An 18,959-nucleotide genomic window follows, 5' to 3' on the forward strand; every position below is an offset into this window, starting at 1 on the left:
ATTATGTTTTATGTTGTAACTTGCCTCAACTAAGGACTCGACTCGACTTGCCCAAGACACATTGGCTTGACTGGACTTGCTTAGGACTTGGTTCAAATTATGAGTCACATGTCTGTTGGTAATAATATAAAAAGTATCTATTTGTCAGTCTGGAGAAAGTTCTGGACTTTGAGGAGCACCATCTTACCTCGCTGTGATGTTGACAGACCTGCAGGCCGGCTAAAGCAGTTTCCCATCGTGCATACTTTCTCGTACTTACTTCCTCCGAGTGGAGAAGGAACCTGAGAATAAAGATCACACAGAAAAGTTATATAATAAAATCGTCTTTTCATTCAAGTTGTCCTGTGAACCCGAATAACAGAGCAGGTTAGTTCATAATAACTTCATTTCACATAAAAGAAATAGCAGGAAATCAAACCTCAGGAGCCGCTCCCTCTTTGAGTCTCAGCTGTTGCCCAGACTGGTCTGTGATGATGTGAGAAACCAGTAAGACCGCTTTGTGTTTCCCCCCTCATGCTTATCACGCTTACTTGCTGATGACAGTTTGGACACACCAGCATTTCTTTTAACATAGTTTAACAGTGAGTCAGTCTCCAACTATGACTTCTTGGAAGCTGCCTAATTAGGGCTGAAAAAGCCCTCCTACCTCTGTTGTATGTTCAATTTAAAAGAAACATGTTTTCATTTAATTTTATTAATAATTATCCTGACAAATATGATGAGGGTCACATGACTGTCTACATAAAAGTCATTCAACTTTTTGAAAAGTTTAACAAAACACCTTCTTTATAACACATATATAAAAAATATAGACATTTGATGCTTTTCCTTGAAAAAAAATAATAATCTGAATACTTTTGGACTGTTGGTTGAATAAAACACCCTGAGAAGACGTGGCCTTAGACTCTGGGAAATAACACAGGGCACACATTTCATTTCCTTACATTTTATTGTCAAGGTGGTTAATTGATTAGTCATGGAAATGATGGAAAGATTGGTTTAATAATGAAAATAATTGTTGCAGCCCCATACAACATGACAGAAAACCGGTATTAACAGTTTTTTCTTTGTTGTCATATTTTAGCTAACCAGAGTTACATATTCTATGTTTCTGAAAAGGAATTAAGTTAATTTGTATAGACACATGTTTTATTACTTGATGCTCTAATTTTCATGCCATACCTGTGAAGTCTCTGTTATTGTGTCCAATAAAGTAAACTCTCATCTGGTTGATGTAAACCTGAGGCATCTGAGACTTTAAACACAAACGATAAAAGGTAAGCTGCACCTTTTCTAAAGCTGTCCTCCTCCTACCTGTTAGGTTTAGCACCTCCTTCGCTTCATAGAGCACTCTGCTATTTCACAATAACTGTTTAAATCAGAGGGAGGAAACCAAACAGCAGAGCTGCAGTAAGAGGAGGAGAAACAGTGGAAAGAGGCAGTGATATGTCAGGAGAGGCATGGGAAAAATAAAATATATAATAAACAAATACATTAAATGGTTATCTTTATCAAATGTTTTGAACTAAAAACTAATTTTCCATTTAACTTAAACAATTATGATTGTCAAATGTTTCAAACACACAATATAGTATGCCCCTCTGACTTTCCATATGTGACCTCTGTGTTGTGTCTTGTGTTAAATGAGAACTCTTTACAACTTTACACTGCTCAGCTCTTGGTAATAGCAGGATTTGTTGGTATATGTATTTATGACAAAAGGAGAGTAAATAGGTAAAGTCATCTGCCGTGGACAACTGGTGTATTCCCGGTCTTATTGATAATCCTCTGTCTCTTTATTTCTTTTACAGAAAAATACAGTGCATCTGTAAAGTAATACATTGATAGTATCTTGGCTTTTAGAAAAAAAAGTTATTTAAACTGAAATTTGCCTCTTATAATACGAAAAAATATATTGTAAAATAAAAAATAATTTTCCAGTGGGCTGTTACCTACTTTTTAGTAAATTTTCTTAATAAACATGGAACAAAAACTTAATTCATATAGAAGAACATATTAAACATAATGTCATACATGCCTGCATTTATGACAAAAGGAGAGTAAATAGGTGATGTCATCTGCCGTGGACAACTGGCACATTCCTCGTCTAGAAAGATAGCGCACCGTTATAGTGAACTGGCTATGCTAGCAGGATATCTACCAGCCTAAAACCAATATTTCATATTTTTAATAACCTTATTGCCTCACTAGAACCTCCCCTCCTGATGAGCACTGATTCTTTAAGGAGAGAAGAATCAGGATGCATCTGAGGTCACTGTGACACACACGTTGTAGTTCAGTTCATTTCTTTCAGACTAAAGTAGGATAACGATCCATTGGTGTCTTTTTGGTCCCGTTCATGTTAAAATAAACCCCTCTGACACTCTCAGTGTCTGCAGGCTGTAACGTTTGTCCTCCTTTATGTCTGTCAGCAGCTTCAGACCTGATTCTCCTGGATGACTGTAGCTCAGCTTCAGCTCTCTGAGATGTGAAGTGTCCGACCTCAGAGCCGAGGCCAGATACTCACAGTGTCTCTCTGTGCAGAACGACAACCTGAGAGAGAAAAACACTGGTTTAATACCACAGTAATGAAAAGCTGTTAGTTGTCTGTTCAGATCATTCACATGGACACCTCATATTATTTAGCTCTGTTCTTTCTGTTTCTTCCTTCTCCTGCGGTGTACTACAGGGCTCCATCCTAGGCCCAATTTTATTTTCAGTTAATTCTTCATTTAATTCCACTGGGATCTGCTTTTATAAAATACTTTATTTTAACATAACTACGATGACAACATGCAACTTTACTCACACATGTCTTTCAGTTCCTTTAAATTTTCTTAAAGATGGATGAGGATTTTTTAGCTTTAGGGCTCGGTCACACACAAGGCTGGAGGATGTCGACCTAATCAGCACATGACGATTTCCACAGTAAAACATTACGATGGACTGTCTGTCATTTTATCATTCGTGACATTCTTTCATTAGAAACAAGTGCATTCCATAGACTGAAAAATAAGTGTGTAAAAGTACAAATCAGTTTGAAAAATAATCTCCAAATTTTGCATACATTGGAACATGATTATGGGGGAAAAAACGGGACAGCTCTAGTTTCCACCTGACGCTGCACTTGCAAAGCTGATCTGTACACAGCTGATGAATCAGAACTGTTACTTTTCGAGGACTTCATTATTGCCATCACATACATGAAACCCAGTGTTGGTGTTGTTGGGGGTGAGGCTTTAAATCACGATGTTTGGCTCAGTACAGTGACTATCAGCCATCGTTATCCATCGGAGTAATTTACCATCAGCTGCATTCTCTCATGTGTGACTGTGGCTTTATGACAACATTGAAGACAGAACAGCTCAGTTATCGGTCAACTGGTGAAATTACTTTTGGAAGGTTCCTAACTGAGTGAAATGACCTGAAAGCATCGAAGTGTCAGCTGCTGCAGACCTTTGATGAAACAGTGAAATAATTATGGGTTACCTTATGTAACTCCAGCTCTATAAATCTATGTGTATAGCTCATCGTCGCTAAATGAAAGAATGTAAAAACAGTTACTGTGGGGAATATAAAGCACAATAGAGTCTGATCACATCCAACAGAGGAGATATCAAAACAACAGTGAGACTCCTGTTAACCCCCGGCCGACTATAACTCAAGCTGAAGGTCTCCTTCAGCACATAACCACATATTAAACGGTAAATCGTCACCTTGAATCTTTGTTTTCGTACGAATTAAACAAACCATTTGTCAGTTGATTTTGATCCCTTTGGATGGAGCCAGACTCGCTGTTTTCCTGTTTCTAGATGTCATGCTAAGATCAGATTTCAGCTTTTTATTTAGCTACAGACATGAAAGTGACGTCAGTCTGAACATCTGTCAATAAGCAAGACACATTTCACATTCAACAAACTGTTGAAATGTTTCTTTGTTTCTCCTTCAAGCAGAATAATACTCAGTTTATTCATGGCAATATTTGACCTTCTGGCTGCTAACTGAACTGTAACATCTGTATCCCACTTAAATGTACATCTGCTTCTTCAGAAGAGCCAAACAACAAACTGGAACATGTTGGCAGTTTGAAGGTTGAGTGTGACTAACAAGGACATGAAAATTAAATAATAAACTCCATAGATAATATTTCACAGAGCTGGTGTTTAGGGAGGAAATAATTACAGAAAATAATCTATCTGAGGTTTGATGTTAAAAAACAAAAACATTGAGAAGTCCTACCTCAGTATCTCCAGTGTACACTGGGGTTTCTTCAGCCAATCAGAAAGCAGCTCCACCCCCTGGTCCTCCAGGTGGTTCTCTCTCAGGTCGAGCTCTTTGAGAGCAGAGGAGGCTCTGAGGTCAGAGGTCAAAGACCGCCAGCTCTCTGCTGGTAAGCTGCATTGGTTCAGGCTGGAAGGAGACATTTAAACTCAGTTTACACATCATAAATCATAAATAGATAATAACACACTTTAATGTATCGGTACAGTTTCACTCCGACAGACCACCCCATAGACTTTATATTACTTTGGCCACTAGGTGACGTTGTTTCCCCATATAAGAGATTTGTTAATTGACATAATGTTTTCCTGTGAAACTGAAGAACTCCTGATTAGAAGTGGTTAAATGAGTTGAATGCATGTTGTACTATTAAAAATGACTAATGTATATGCATTTTGGAAAAAGAAAACTGACAGTGCCGTTTGGCTTTACTGAGGGAGCAAGTGTGCAGGAGGGATAAAAAGGTCAGAGGGCAACTAATGTTTAATGTCTTCTGCAGGAGCAAGTACAAATCGGAAACAATCTACTTGGTCGTCCTCTGTTAGCCCCTCATACAAACCTGTTACATTAGCCACCTGTCAATCAAAGGTAGCCACGCCCCAAATCATACCCTGCTTTATCATCTGTTTCCTTCTAAATGGGATCAATATTTACACATTTACATCAGATTGTCTTGAAGACGTGAAACTACAGATTGAGACCAGAATGTTTTCTGAGGTAATAAATCAGGTGAGAAGTCATCTCAATGTTCTTCAAAGTGTGATAATGACCACAATACTCACTTCAGTGTCTGCAGTCGACAACGTGGATCTGCCAAGAACTCACAAAGGTCTTTGACATCACTGTCTACAAGGTAATTTCCTGTCAGATCCAGGACTCTCAGGTGGGCGGGGTTTGACTTCAGACTGGAAGTCAGAGCAGCAAAGCCTCTCTTTGTAAACTCACAGTCAGCCAGTCTGTTGGGAGAAACAGTTTAACTTATAGGAGGTAACATGCAGTGGCAGCTCTAGACCCTGACCTCTGACCCCGTGGCTGAGCTGCAGCTGCAGTCTGAGTCTAACTAACAATAAATTATCTAAAATTAAAAATTCATCAATTATATTATGAACTATGGAGGCCGGGAGGTGACATGACTGAAATGTTTTTATAACTGTCACATGCACTTTAGTAACGTGGCGCCCGGTGGCGCCCCCTGCCTGCAGCATGTCACAGTTTTTGACAGTGTGCTGAACTGTTGTTCTTGTCAAGATACTGTGGCTGGGTGGTTACTCCGACACCTTTCACCTGGAGACCGGGGTTTGAGATGTGTCAGAACACTACGCACATCAAAGAAGGTTCATCGTTTAGGTAAAAATAAAAATATTTTTTAAAATACATGTGTATGTAACATGAAGCATATTAACATTTCAAACACGTTCTGTATAAATATTATTTCATTAATATTTCTAAATGTGCTTTAAGTTTCAACTTTTACCTTATGGAATCAGGGCGGTACATTCAAACCAACATGTAGTAGTTATATCACACTTGATACAATGTAGACAATCTTTTGAATGAAAATGTAAATGACAGCTGTCAGCACATAAAACCAGCAATCTGTTGATCTTTACTCATCAAGACTTGATGGACTGCTGAAAAAGGAAAGAAAATTAAATTAAAAATTGAGTCAAACTTTGACCACAGAATCAAGAGTCTGATCAAGTTATTAGATCAGATTGAGATTGACACATCTCAAACCCCGGTCTCCAGGTGAAAGGTGTCGGAGTAACTACCAGCCACAGTATCTTGACAAGAACAACAGTTCAGCACAATGTCAAAAACTGTGACATGCTGCAGGCAGGGGGCGCCACTGGGCGCCACGTTACTAAAGCATATATACCATTGCTATTATAATATATGTTGCATTAGTGATATTTAAATATTGCTGAAGGATCTGTAAGGGAACATAACAACAGCTGTTCTCCTGGTACAAAACACTTGAGATTCAAATTAAGTTTAGTTTGATTATTGTGAAGATGTTATTATTTAATATCATATTTTCATTATTAAGCTGATGTATAACTTCATGGTATAATGATTAATAAAAATCTAAATATAAGGTGATGAAAATCGATGATTTCACGTTTGGCGACCAAAAGTTGATGCCTGGTCACCGACATGTTTCTCCCCAGTACTTGCTGGGTTTGTAGTTTCTACGTACACACCAACACTCTTCATCACATGTTGGGCTTTGAAGTCACCAGAGATACCACGACAGGAAAGAAAGAACAGTAATGTTTTCCCTCACATGTTTGTGATGCCGGTGGGGTTTGTTGAGAGTGAAGTTAAAGAAGTTAAAGTGACTCTCCTCCTTTTCACCAACAAACATCTACAAAGGTGTGACGCTGCAGTTCTTTGACGAAACAGTGAAATAATTATGGGTTACCTTATGTAACTCCAGTTCTATAAAGCTATGTGTATAGCTCATCGTCGCTAAATGAAAGAATGTAAAAACAGTTACTGTGGGGAATATAAAGCACAATAAAGTCTGATCACATCCAATAGAGGAGATATCAAAACAACAGTGAGACTCCTGTTAACCCCCGGCCGACTATAACTCAAGCTGAAGGTCTCCTTCAGCACATAACCACATAAAATTGTCACCTTTAATCTTTGTTTTCGTACAGATTAAACAAACCACTTGTAGAAGCTAAGCCAATGCTTTAAGCCACTGAGGCATTTCAACAGGAAAATTAATTGACACGCTTTTACTTGGCCATAAATGATGAATAAGAGTCCAGTTGATTTTTAGTTTAGATGCAAAACAGGTCCATTTATTTCACATCTCATACTTCAATCACACCATCTCTATACATACATCTGCGTGAAGCATAACGAGCGCCGCGCACCGCAGCGTAATATATAGCGGTCAAAAACTGTTTTTCCCCTTCCGGTTGGAAAACACCTGACGAGCCCCCAAAGGGTTCCCACCTATATAGGCGGACCCGCCAATCACAGTTGGATCATGATACACACAACAATCAACATTAAATCTGCTCTTACACTCCGGCCCCTAATTGTCATGGCCGGCAGACATGGCAATTCACTACAGAAAATAATAATAAGAGCACAACATGAGTACATGAAAATGCAATTTTACACTTCTTGTACCAGGCAAAGTTTGGTCACTGGTCTCTCAATAACACTGTTTTTAGTTTGTAGCTTCACAGAACGCACCATGCCCTTTGCATCGGGAAAAATCTCCAACACTTTCCCAAGAAGCCAGGAACCACGAGGGGCTGTGGGATCCATAATGGCAACAACATCTCCAACAGCCAGACTCTGTTTCCTCTGATTCCACTTCTGTCTTTCTTGCAATAGGGGCAGATATTCCCGGATCCAACGCTTCCAAAACAAATCTGAAATGTACTGAGCTTGTCTCCAGCGCCGCTTCACATATATGTCAGATGATTTGAAAAGTCCTGGTGGTAAGGCTGGTTTTCCCTTCAGAAGAAGAAGATGGTTGGGAGTGAGCGCTTCCAAGTCATTTGGGTCGTCAGACAGCTGTGTGATAGGACGATCATTCAGAATAGCTTCAACCTCACACATGACCGTGTGAAGCCCGTCATCATCAAGTGTCTGCTGGTGTAGAACTGAGCTGAGAACACGCCTGACTATGCGTATCATGCGTTCCCAAACTCCGCCATGATGAGACCCGGCCAGAGGATTGAAGCTCCATTTAACTCCTGCTGACATTAAAGCTCCTTGAATGCGTTCATGATTCAGCTCACCAACAGCCTCACGTAGTTCTCTCTCTGCTCCAATAAAATTTGTTCCATTGTCTGATCTGATGTGAATGACTTGACCTCTCCTGCTGATAAAGCGTCGTATTGCATTAATGCAAGCGTCTGTTTCCAACGAGTTTGCCACCACTAGATGAACTGCTCGGCTGGCCATACAGGTAAATAACACTCCATACCTCTTGCAAGTCGCTCTTCCTCTTTTTATCCCCACAGGTCCAAAATAATCAACTCCAACGTTTGTGAATGGAGGCAGATCTGGAACAATTCTCTCCTTAGGAAGATCCGCCATCTTCTGTTCCATGGCCCTGCCATTAAGGCGTCTGCAATAACTGCACTGGGATATGATCTTCCTCACAGCTGCATTGGCATTAGTTATCCAATATTTCCTCCTGAGTGTAGATAGTGTATGGTTCCGCCCACTGTGTCCAAGTAGTTGGTGCATGTTCCTGAGAAGAAGCTTGGAGATATGCTGCTCCTTAGAAAGGATGAGGGGATGTTTTTCCTCTGATGGCATCGCTCCTTTGCTTAATCTCCCGCCCACTCTTAAGAGTCCATTTTCCAATATGGGATCCAGCTTGTAGATGGAACTTTGTCTGCTTACTGTGTGCTTCTCAGACAACAGTGAGGAAATTTCAGGTGCAAACCTTTGCAGCTGACAGTAGCAAATGACGGCTAGCTCAGCTTCCTCCAAATCCTTTGGTGTAAGGACACTGCTCTGCTGTTTAACAGTAGCCCTTTTTCCTCCCACTTGACCTGTCTGTGGTCCAGAGGCCTTTCGCTGACGACTGAGCTCCAACAGATGACCTTTGACCTTTAGGAACCAAGCCACTGCCACTTTAAGTCTTCTCCAACATGAAAAGTAACTTATGAGCTGATCAGTGGCACTCAGTGTGTCATGCACAGTTACATTCACAGAGGCCTCCTTCCTGACCTCTGGATCATCAGAATCCATCCTGACATCATGATAACTTACTGGCCAATCTGCCTCAGACTTCCAAAGAAAACTGGGTCCCTGCAACCAGTGATGATTTTTTAGAAAGTCTGACACTTTCATCCCCCGCGATGCAGCATCAGCCGGATTGTCTTTGGTGCCAATGTGCCTCCATTGAGCAGGGCTTGAGATTTCTCTTATGGCTGAGATCCTATTTGCCACAAATGTGTGAAATCGCCTATCTTCATTATTGATGTATTTCAACACTGACGTACTATCCGTCCAAAACACAGACTCATCCAGCTGGATTTGAAGATCGGCCTTTAACATGGCATCCACTCTGGCAGCTAGGACGGCAGCAGTCAATTCCAATCGTGGGATTGTTACAGCCTTTAAAGGTGTGACTCTGGCTTTGCCCAGAAGGAATGTAACATGATGTTCACCTCTGGAGTTCTTCAGCCTGATGTAACTTACAGTGCCATAGCCATCTTTGCTGGCATCTGCAAAGTGATGCAATTGGCTACATATGGGGACACCAAAGTTTTCCGGCTTTAAACATCGTTCAGCTTTGAATGATGATAATAGCGTGACCTCCTGTAACCACACTTCCCATTGCTGCAAGATGTCTGGTGGTATTGCATCATCCCATCCACAGTTTCTTCTGCAGAGCTCCTGTTGTAGCATCTTAGCAGACAGAGTGACTGGCGACAGAAATCCCAGAGGATCATATACAGAGCTGGTTGTAGACAACATCCCCCGTCGGGTTGGAGACTGGTGTTTGAATTCCATCTTGAACTTAAATGAGTCCGACTCTACGCACCAGAGCAGACCCAAAGCTCTCTCAATGGGAAGTTTGTCTCAATCCAGATCAAGCTCTTTTAGATCCTTTGCCCTCCGATCTTCAGCAATGCTCTGCAGCACTGAGCGACTGTTACTCACCCACTTCTCCAAAACAAATCCACCTCTTTTACAGAGATCACTGAGCTCTTTGACTCGTTGCTTTGCTGCCTTCTCAGAGCTCAAACTCAGCAAACAGTCATCCACATAAAAGTTCTGTTTAACAGCTTGAACAGTTTCTGCAGAAAAATCAGAGCTATTATCGTCAGCAGTTTTCCTTAGTGCATAGCTAGCGCAACTGGGTGAGGACACAGCCCCAAACATGTGCACTGTCATCCTGTAGACTGCTAGTTCTTTGCTGAGGTCTCCCCCCGGCCACCAGAGAAAGCGCAGAAAGTCTCTGTCTTCTTCTGCCACCTTCACCTGATAAAACATTGCCTGGATGTCACCCATACATGCCACAGGTTCCTGTCTGAAACGTGTGAGGACTCCAAGCAGTGAACTGGTGAGATTTGGCCCTTGCAACAGTTCACTGTTCAACGACGTGCCTTGATACGTGGCTCCACCATCCAACACCACTCGAAGAGATCCCTTTTTTGGATGATGTACACCGTGGTGGGGTATGTACCATACCTTTCCTGGTCTGCCTTGCACCTGTTCCAGAGGCACCTTTTCAGCATAGCCCTTTTCAATGACATCATTAAGACAACATGAATATTCTGTGTGAAATTCTGGGTTGCTCATAAACCTTTTCCTGAGTCCAAGTATCCTTTGCTTTGCTACTTTAAAGCTGTTTGGCAGGTGAGCATCCGGTCTCTTGAAGGGCAACTTAAGGCAGTATCTCTCTTCCTGTAGAGTTGCAGAGGATTCCATAATCTCCATAAACTTTATGTCTTCTCTAGACATCTCTTTGTCCTCTGAAGGCCGTTCATTAAAATCATGCTTATACTGATTGTTCAGCATGATTTCCAACTTGGACACTGAAATACGATTCACCACAACAGACATTTCATTACTGCATTTTCCATTTAAAGGCCCATTTATAATTCAGCCCAACACTGTTCTTATAGCGTATGGACCGTTTCCACAACTGTTCACCACTTCCCATGGTTCCAGTAACCTGGGAGCGTTGGTTCCTATCAGTAGGTCGACATTGGCCTTTATGGAAAAGATGTGAACCTTGGACAAATAAGGCCACCTTTCCAAATCAGCAGCAGTGACAATGTTGTCTGAATTGACTGGCATCTCCTTCTGTGTGAGAACTTCAGGCAAAGGGTAAAAACTTTTTCCTGCAAGAGCTGCAACCTCCATTCCAGACACAGCAAAAGTGGGAACAATCTTTTCCTGTCCCATCGTTTTCAAAAGAAAATTTGTTCTCTTTCCTGTGATGTTCAATCGCTGCATAAGGTGTTCAGAGCAAAATGTGGCTGTACTCCCAGGATCCAAGAATGCATATGTCTGAATGATTTCATTTCCTTTTGTAGATTTGACCTGCACTGGGACGATGGAGAGAATGCAACGGTCATTACCGGCCCCTGTGCGTCCACATACCTGGGAAGAAGTTGATGGATTTTCTTCAGGTGGCTCCCATGTGCGTTGCCACTCAACATTGGTCTTTGGAATATGAAGCGCAGTGGGATGTTTTTGTTCACAAACCTCACAGACCAAGCGCTTCTCACAGTCACGGCTTATGTGTCCAACCTTTAAACAACCAAAGCATATTCCTTTTTCCTTTAGGAACCGGATCTTTTCTCTGTGTTTCTTACGTTGGAACTGTTGGCATTTCTCCAAGAGGTGAGCACGTGTACAGCAAGAACAATACAAGATGTTCTGTCTCTTTTCATTGCTTGTGTGAGCATTTTCTTCAGATGAGTTGACAGGCATTATTGTAGTGGCAAAACTACTTCCTTTCCCTCTGAATGACTTTGGTTGCATTTTGAATTTGTTACAGGGTTTTGAAGCAGTTACATTCTGTGGTACAGGTGATTCAATATTTCCAAAAATTGGATCAGAAAGGATCCTCACTTGTTTCTCCAAAAATGCAACAACATCAACAAAATGCGCCCTTTGATTGTATTTTTCCATTATATCATGGGCAACAGCTCTCCACCTTTCACGATATTTATATGTCAATTTACAAACCACTGTTTTCATATTGCTTGGCATGTCCATTTCCTGCATAGGAGGAAGTTCTTCCATCACATTACAGCACCCACGTAGAAACAAACCATAGGCTTGCAATGATTTAACATCCTCTGACTTTATTGCTGGCCAGGTTAAAGCTTTTTCAATATATGCATTAGCGATCTTATACTCATTTCCAAAATGTTCCTGAAGCAGAGCTTTAGCCACTATGTATCCACGTTCAGGATCCATGTGTTGACAACTTTGCACTAGTTCCTTTGGTTGCCCTCTGGTGAACTGTTCCAGGTAGTACAGGCAGTCAGCCTTACTTGCTTTGTCCTCCACACCTTGTTCAAATGATTTTATGAAGGCTTTGTATTGAAATGGATCTCCCTCAAAGACAGGTATGTCACGTGGTGGCAGAGAGAGCAGGCGTTGTTGGTTCACCAAAGAGGCTGTGATCTCATTTTGCTTGCACATAATACTCACAATATCACCAAGGGGAGTCTGATCATTTTCTCCATGATTCAAATGTTGTCTCCTGTTTTGTGTCACCCAAGCAGTTGTTTGATCATGCATCAACCCTTGTGATGTTTCCACAGATGACATTTTTTTATTGTGTTTTGTTTGCATATCCACTGGCTGCCTTTGATTTTGTTGCACTGACCAATCCACTTGCTTCTGTGTATTACAGGCTGCAGGCTCATACTTCTTGGCTAATGGGTTGAGTGTTTGTGGTGCCAGTTTCCTTTTTTCCCTTTCAAAATAAGAGTTCATGCCATCCGTTGGTGCCTGAGAGAGCCTTTGTTCATCCATGGCTTGCAAAACTGCCAACATAGCATCAGATGCAGCAAGTTCCGTCTCCAGTTCGAGTTGTTCCTTTTTCCTTTTTATTTTTTGCTCTTGTTCCTCCAGTGCATGTCGTTCCTTTATGGCTGCCATTCGAGCCATGACTGCAGCTTTTTGTGCTGTTGCCTTTATTTTTACAGAGGAAGCAGTGCTTGACCTGTGGCTTGTGACACTTTTTTCTGAATTTTTACCCACATTAGAAACACTGTCATTTGGATTTATACCATCATGTTCAACACCTTTATCATCATCATTATTATCATTTTCAGACACTTGATTTTCATTTGATTTCACCCACATTTCAACTTCATCAGTAAATTCATCATTGAACATCATTTTAGCCTTGAACCATGTTTCATGCTTTTCTTTTTCCTCTTGTGGCAACAAAATCATCACAGAATCATGCAAACATCTTATTTCATCACACAGTTCAATAAACCCATGTAGAGAACCTTTTACCTCAGACATTTTAATGCTTTGCATAGAATCCTGTATTAATTTCCTTAAAGCACTTGCTTTGTTTAATTTAACCTTTTGAACATGTTGTAATCGCTCGATCTTGTCTGCGAGCCCTTTAACAGAAAGTTTGACCACTCGTTGGCTTGTCCGTGTGTCGCTACTGCTGGCGGCCACAGAGTCCGGTTTGCCGGCAGCAACTGGCGCACGGACACCCGACGATGTGTCCACATTAGACCCCAAGTCCTCCATTTAAAGTCCGACAGTCACAACATGTCAGTCAAACAGTCAAATGTCTTTCCACTTCAGCAACCAATGCATTGGGATTACGCCCATACGTGTGCACACTTAGATTTAGATGGCCATCTCTTATTAGTGGTAGCGCTACCTTACCTATTACTGAAGGCTGTGGCCATGTGAAGTTTGGCGTTCTCACCGGCGTCTCCTCGACAGCTCCCCCACGCCGGCGTGTCCTCGTCGGCAGGTAAGCAGCTGAAACGCGTCGTCCCGACCGGCGTCTCCTCGCCCGCACCTCCTCCAGTTGGCTCTCCTCACCGGCGTGTCCAGTCGGCAGGTGAGCTGCGGAAGCGCGTCCTCCTCGTGGCTCTCTCCTCACTCGCTCCTCCTCGCGATCCTCTCTCCTCACCGGCGTTTCCAGTCGGCCACCTGGCTCTCGTTCCTCGTGAACAAAAGTTCGCAAAACGCAACAAAAGTCCAACTTCCAGCCTTTTCTTCACGTTTAACACCAACACACGAAACAAAGGTCCAACTTGCCACTCCAGTAACTGTTGTGGACCTTTCAGACAGTTTTTGACTTTGAATGTAGAAGCTAAGCCAATGCTTTAAGCCACTGAGGCATTTCAACAGGAAAATTAATTGACACGCTTTTACTTGGCCATAAATGATGAATAAGAGTCCAGTTGATTTTTAGTTTAGATGCAAAACAGGTCCATTTATTTCACATCTCATACTTCAATCACACCATCTCTATACATACATCTGCGCGAAGCATAACGAGCGCCGCGCACCGCAGCGTAACATATAGCGGTCAAAAACTGTTTTTCCCCTTCCGGTTGGAAAACACCTGACGAGCCCCCAAAGGGTTCATGATACACACAACAATCAACATTAAATCTGCTCTTACACCACTTGTCAGAAGATTTTGTTCCCTTTGGATGGAGCCAGACTCGCTGTTTTCCTGTTTCTAGATGTCATGCTAAGATCAGATTTCAGCTTTTTATTTAGCTACAGACATGAAAGTGACGTCAGTCTGAACATCTGACAATAAGCAAGACACATTTCACATTCAACAAACTGTTGAAATGTTTCTTTGTTTCTCCTTCATGCAGAATAATACTCAGTTTATTCATGGCTATATTTGACCTTCTAGCTGCTAACTGAACTGTAACATCTGTATCCCACTTAAATGTACATCTGCTTCTTGAGAAGAGCCAAACAACAAACTGGAACATGTTGGCAGTTTGAAGGTTGAGTGTGACTAACAAGGACATGAAAATTTAATAATAAACTCCATAGATAATATTTCACAGAGCTGGTGTTTAGGGAGGAAATTATTACAGAAAATAATCTATCTGAGGTTTGATGTTAAAAAACAAAAACATTGAGAAGTCCTACCTCAGTATCTCCAGTATACACTGGGGTTTCTTCAGCCAATCAGAAAGCAGCTCCAGCCCCTGGTCCTCCAGGTGGTTCTGACTCAGGTCGAGCTGTTTGAGAGCAGAGGAGGCTCTGAGGTCAGAGGTCAAAGACCGCCAGCTCTCTGCTGGCAACCTGCAGGACTTCAGGCTGGAAGGAGACATTTAAACTCAGTTTACACATCAGAGTTTTCATTGGTTCAAACTTTTTTCTGAAAATGTATAAAAATAAAATACAATTTAAAAATATTTATTAAATAGATAATAACACACTATAATGTAGCGGTACCGTTTCACTCCGACAGACCACCCCATAGACTTTATATTAGTTTGGCCACTAGGTGACGTTGTTTCCCCATATAAGAGATTTGTTAATTGACATAATGTTTTCCTGTGAAATTGAAGAACTCCTGATTAGAAGTGGTTAAATGAGTTGAATGCATGTTGTACTATTAAAAATGACTAATGTATATGCATTTTGGAAAAAGAAAACTGACAGTGCCGTTTGGCTTTACTGAGGGAGCAAGTGTGCAGGAGGGATAAAAAGGTCAGAGGGAAAATAATGTTTAATGTCTTCTGCAGGAGCAAATACAAATCGGAAACAATCTACTTGGTCGTCCTCTGTTAGCTCCTCATACACACCTGTTACATTAGCCACCTGTCAATCAAAGGTAGCCACGCCCCGAATCATACCCTGCTTTATCATCTGTTTTCTTCTAAATGGGACCAATATTTACACATTTACATCAGATTGTCTTGAAGACTTGAAACTACAGATTGAGACCAGAATGTTTTCTGAGGTAATAAATCAGGTGAGAAGTCATCTCAATGTTCTTCAAAGTGTGATAATGACCACAATACTCACTTCAGTGTCTGCAGTCGACAACGTGGATTTGCCAAGAACTCACAAAGGTCTCTGACATCACTGTCTCTAAGGCCATTATCTGTCAGATCCAGGACTCTCAGGTGGGCGGGGTTTGACTTCAGACTGGAAGTCAGAGCAGCAAAGCCTCTCTTTGTAAACTCACAGCCAGCAAGTCTGTTGGGAGAAACAGTTTAACTTATAGGAGGTAACATGCAGTGGCAGCTCCAGACCCTGACCTCTGACCCCGTGGCTGAGCTGCAGCTGCAGTCTGAGTCTAACTAACAATAAATGATCTAAAATTAAAAATTCATCAATTACATTATGAACTATGGAGGCCGGGAGGTGACATGACTGAAATGTTTTTATAACTGTCACATGCACTTTAGTAACGTGGCGCCCGGTGGCGCCCCCTGCCTGCAGCATGTCACAGTTTTTGACAGTGTGCTGAACTGTTGTTCTTGTCAAGATACTGTGGCTGGGTGGTTACTCCGACACCTTTCACCTGGAGACCGGGGTTTGAGATGTGTCAGAACACTACGCACATCTAAGAGGGTTCATTGTTTAGGTAAAAATAAATATATTTTTTAAAATACATGTGTATGAAACATGAAGCATATTAACATTTCAGACAAGTTCTGTATAAATATTATTTCATTAATATTTCTAAATGTACTTGTAGAGGCCGCTTGATTTCATTTGTTTTCTGAGGCGCTTATGGGTGGGGATAAAGGGGACGGCGGACGCAGCCTGAGAGTGAAGCACAGGTGATTTAAGTTGAGTATTGATTAATTGAGTTTGGTTCAGAATCAGCGGGAGCGTCACGCCACATCTTTTGATCGTGAGTTAAAACAATGTTAAAGATATGAAGAATTGTATAAAAGAGGTGTTGGTTACTAATCACCTACATGTAAACCCTTGTCAATTGAAATGATGAATTTGGCTGTACACCTCCACAGTTTGTCCTGTTAGAACAGATGTATGATGCTGGTAATCTGGCCGGTCCAATAACACTCTCACACTCTTTGATCATTCTTTCTGATCCATTTATTTAGAATGAGATATGATGCATTTACAGATATTGTTGTTGTGTGTGTGTGTGGTAACTGAAAAGAGAAAATAAATATGTAAACAAATATAAAAGTTAAACATGTGAAACAGTAATGAATAAACAATATGATATAATATAAATGAGTTTGAAATTACATATGATGACAGAACTGAACTACAATGAATGATTATAAAGAGGAGCATGAAATGAATAAGGGACCGTCAATATTTTACGTATTTGAACTGAAAAGCGGCACTGCATAGGCCTATTATACACACACTGAACAAGTAATTAGGCGACGGTCCCTAACTGAGGCCTGAGCGCTCGCGGTACAATCTAACGAGGAGGAAAAGTCCGACATAAAGTATGAATATATTGACTATGAACATGAAAATAAACTGAACAATATACACATGACATATGAATAAGAGTATGAATTAAAATAGGGCTACAAAACACACAGAAACAAACTGCAGAAACACTGCACTCACCTCTAAAGGACGCACACAGATATGAAAGGAAATAAAGAAAATATAATCCAAGTATGAAATGAGGTGGAATCCAGATGATGAGCTATGAACTGTAATGAAAGTGTAGCTCTAATGGTAGTGTACCCTGGAACTACAGCAACTCAACTGAGGAGAGCCGGCTTCTGTGTCTCTGATTAACATACCTAATTGATGAAATTCTATTGGTCTAGGGGCCGCATGCACAGCTCATGGTGCGAGTGTGTGACCTTCTGAACAGCCGCCCCCAATTTTGTGGAGCAAAATTGAATCAGTTGAAGGTCAAACAGGAGTGTCTTGTGGGAGTGCTGGGAGTCTGATGAGCCGGGCAACTGGTCTTGTGTAGGACTTGTCTTTTACCTGGATCTTGGCAATTCGCACTCTACCATCAACACCAGGAATGACAGCCGTAACCTTCCCAACTGGCCACATAGCACGTGGGAGCTGCTGGTCGACGATAAGGACGATTGTGCCAACAGTGAGATCATCCCTTTCCTGTTGCCATTTAGAACGGGTCTGTAGAGAAGGTAGATAGTTCCTGATAAAGTGGATCCAGAATTGTTCAGCCAAAGCTTGACACTGTTTCCATCTGCGATGGCTGAGGAGCTCTGTGTCTGAGTAGATGACTTGTGGTGTAGATGGGTCAGGCCGCCCCATCAGCAACATGTTGGGAGTAATCGGATCTGGGTCTGCAATATCAGAAGAAGTGTAACCCAGGGGCTTGGAGTTGACAATGCTCTCAACCTCAATGAGTATTGTTCTCAGGACTTCCTCTGTGACAGCCTGAGATCCGAGCGTGGTGTGTAGGGCAGACTTGATGGTGCGGATCTCACGCTCCCAGGAACCTCCAAAGTGTGGAGCATACGGAGGATTGAATCGGAAATTAATCTGTTGACCTGCAAGTTGTGACTGTAGAGATGGGGTGAGTGAGTTGAATGCCTCCTTTAGTTCTGAGCTGCCACCCTTGAAGGTAGTTCCCTGGTCTGAGAGTAACTCATATGGTTTTCCTCGTCTTGCGATGAAGCGTCGGAGTCCCATCAGGAATGAGTCAGTGTCCATACTGGCTAGAAGATCAAGGTGCACGGCATGGGTTGTCAGGCATTTGAACACTATGCCCCATCGTTTCTCTGTTCGCCGTCCAATCTTGATGAGATATGGTCCGAAACAGTCCACCCCTGATGAGTAGAATGCTGGGCGATGAAGCCGTAAGCTGGAGGGTGGAAGGTTGGCCATTTTAGGGATGATTGGGTTGCTACGCCATTTCCTGCATTCTGGACAGCTGTATTGATGTTTGCGAACAGCCTCTCTGCCACGAAGAATCCAGAAACGTCTGCGTAGCTCGGCAAAGACTCTCTCAGGTCCTGGATGGGCAAGTCGTCCATCAAAGTCCTTAATTATCAGCTTGGTGATGTGATGATGTGGATCAAGCACGACTAGATGTAGAGTGTCTTGGCAGAGGGAATCACATCTGCGGAGCCGTCCTCCCACGCGGATCAACAAGGATTCTTGGTCATACTCTGGAGCCAAGGTGAGTAGTCTGCTGTTGGTTGGCACAGATTTCTGAGATGCCAGGAGGTCAAATTCATCTGGAAAGCAGTCTCTCTGTACTCTCCTGAATAGAGCTA

The 18,959-nt window shown here is 41.9% G+C and overlaps 1 protein-coding gene across 1 annotated transcript in view; it reads right to left on the reverse strand.

Annotated features, from left to right (window-relative positions):
* Window positions 1-936: 936 nt before the first annotated feature.
* The window catches only part of LOC131971662 (NACHT, LRR and PYD domains-containing protein 12-like), a 32,152-nt gene continuing 14,129 nt past the window's right edge, over window positions 937-18,959 (reverse strand). The window contains exons 8-12 of the mRNA XM_059333200.1: window positions 15,781-15,954; window positions 14,896-15,066; window positions 5,064-5,237; window positions 4,240-4,410; window positions 937-2,553 (exon numbers count right to left, since the gene is read on the reverse strand). Coding sequence (XP_059189183.1) covers window positions 2,358-2,553; window positions 4,240-4,410; window positions 5,064-5,237; window positions 14,896-15,066; window positions 15,781-15,954 — 886 coding nt within the window. The 3' untranslated portion in view covers window positions 937-2,357. The remainder of the gene's footprint in view (window positions 2,554-4,239; window positions 4,411-5,063; window positions 5,238-14,895; window positions 15,067-15,780; window positions 15,955-18,959) is intronic.

The sequence above is a fragment of the Centropristis striata genome, chromosome 1, assembly GCF_030273125.1.
Source record: "Centropristis striata isolate RG_2023a ecotype Rhode Island chromosome 1, C.striata_1.0, whole genome shotgun sequence".
NCBI lineage: Eukaryota > Metazoa > Chordata > Actinopteri > Perciformes > Serranidae > Centropristis > Centropristis striata.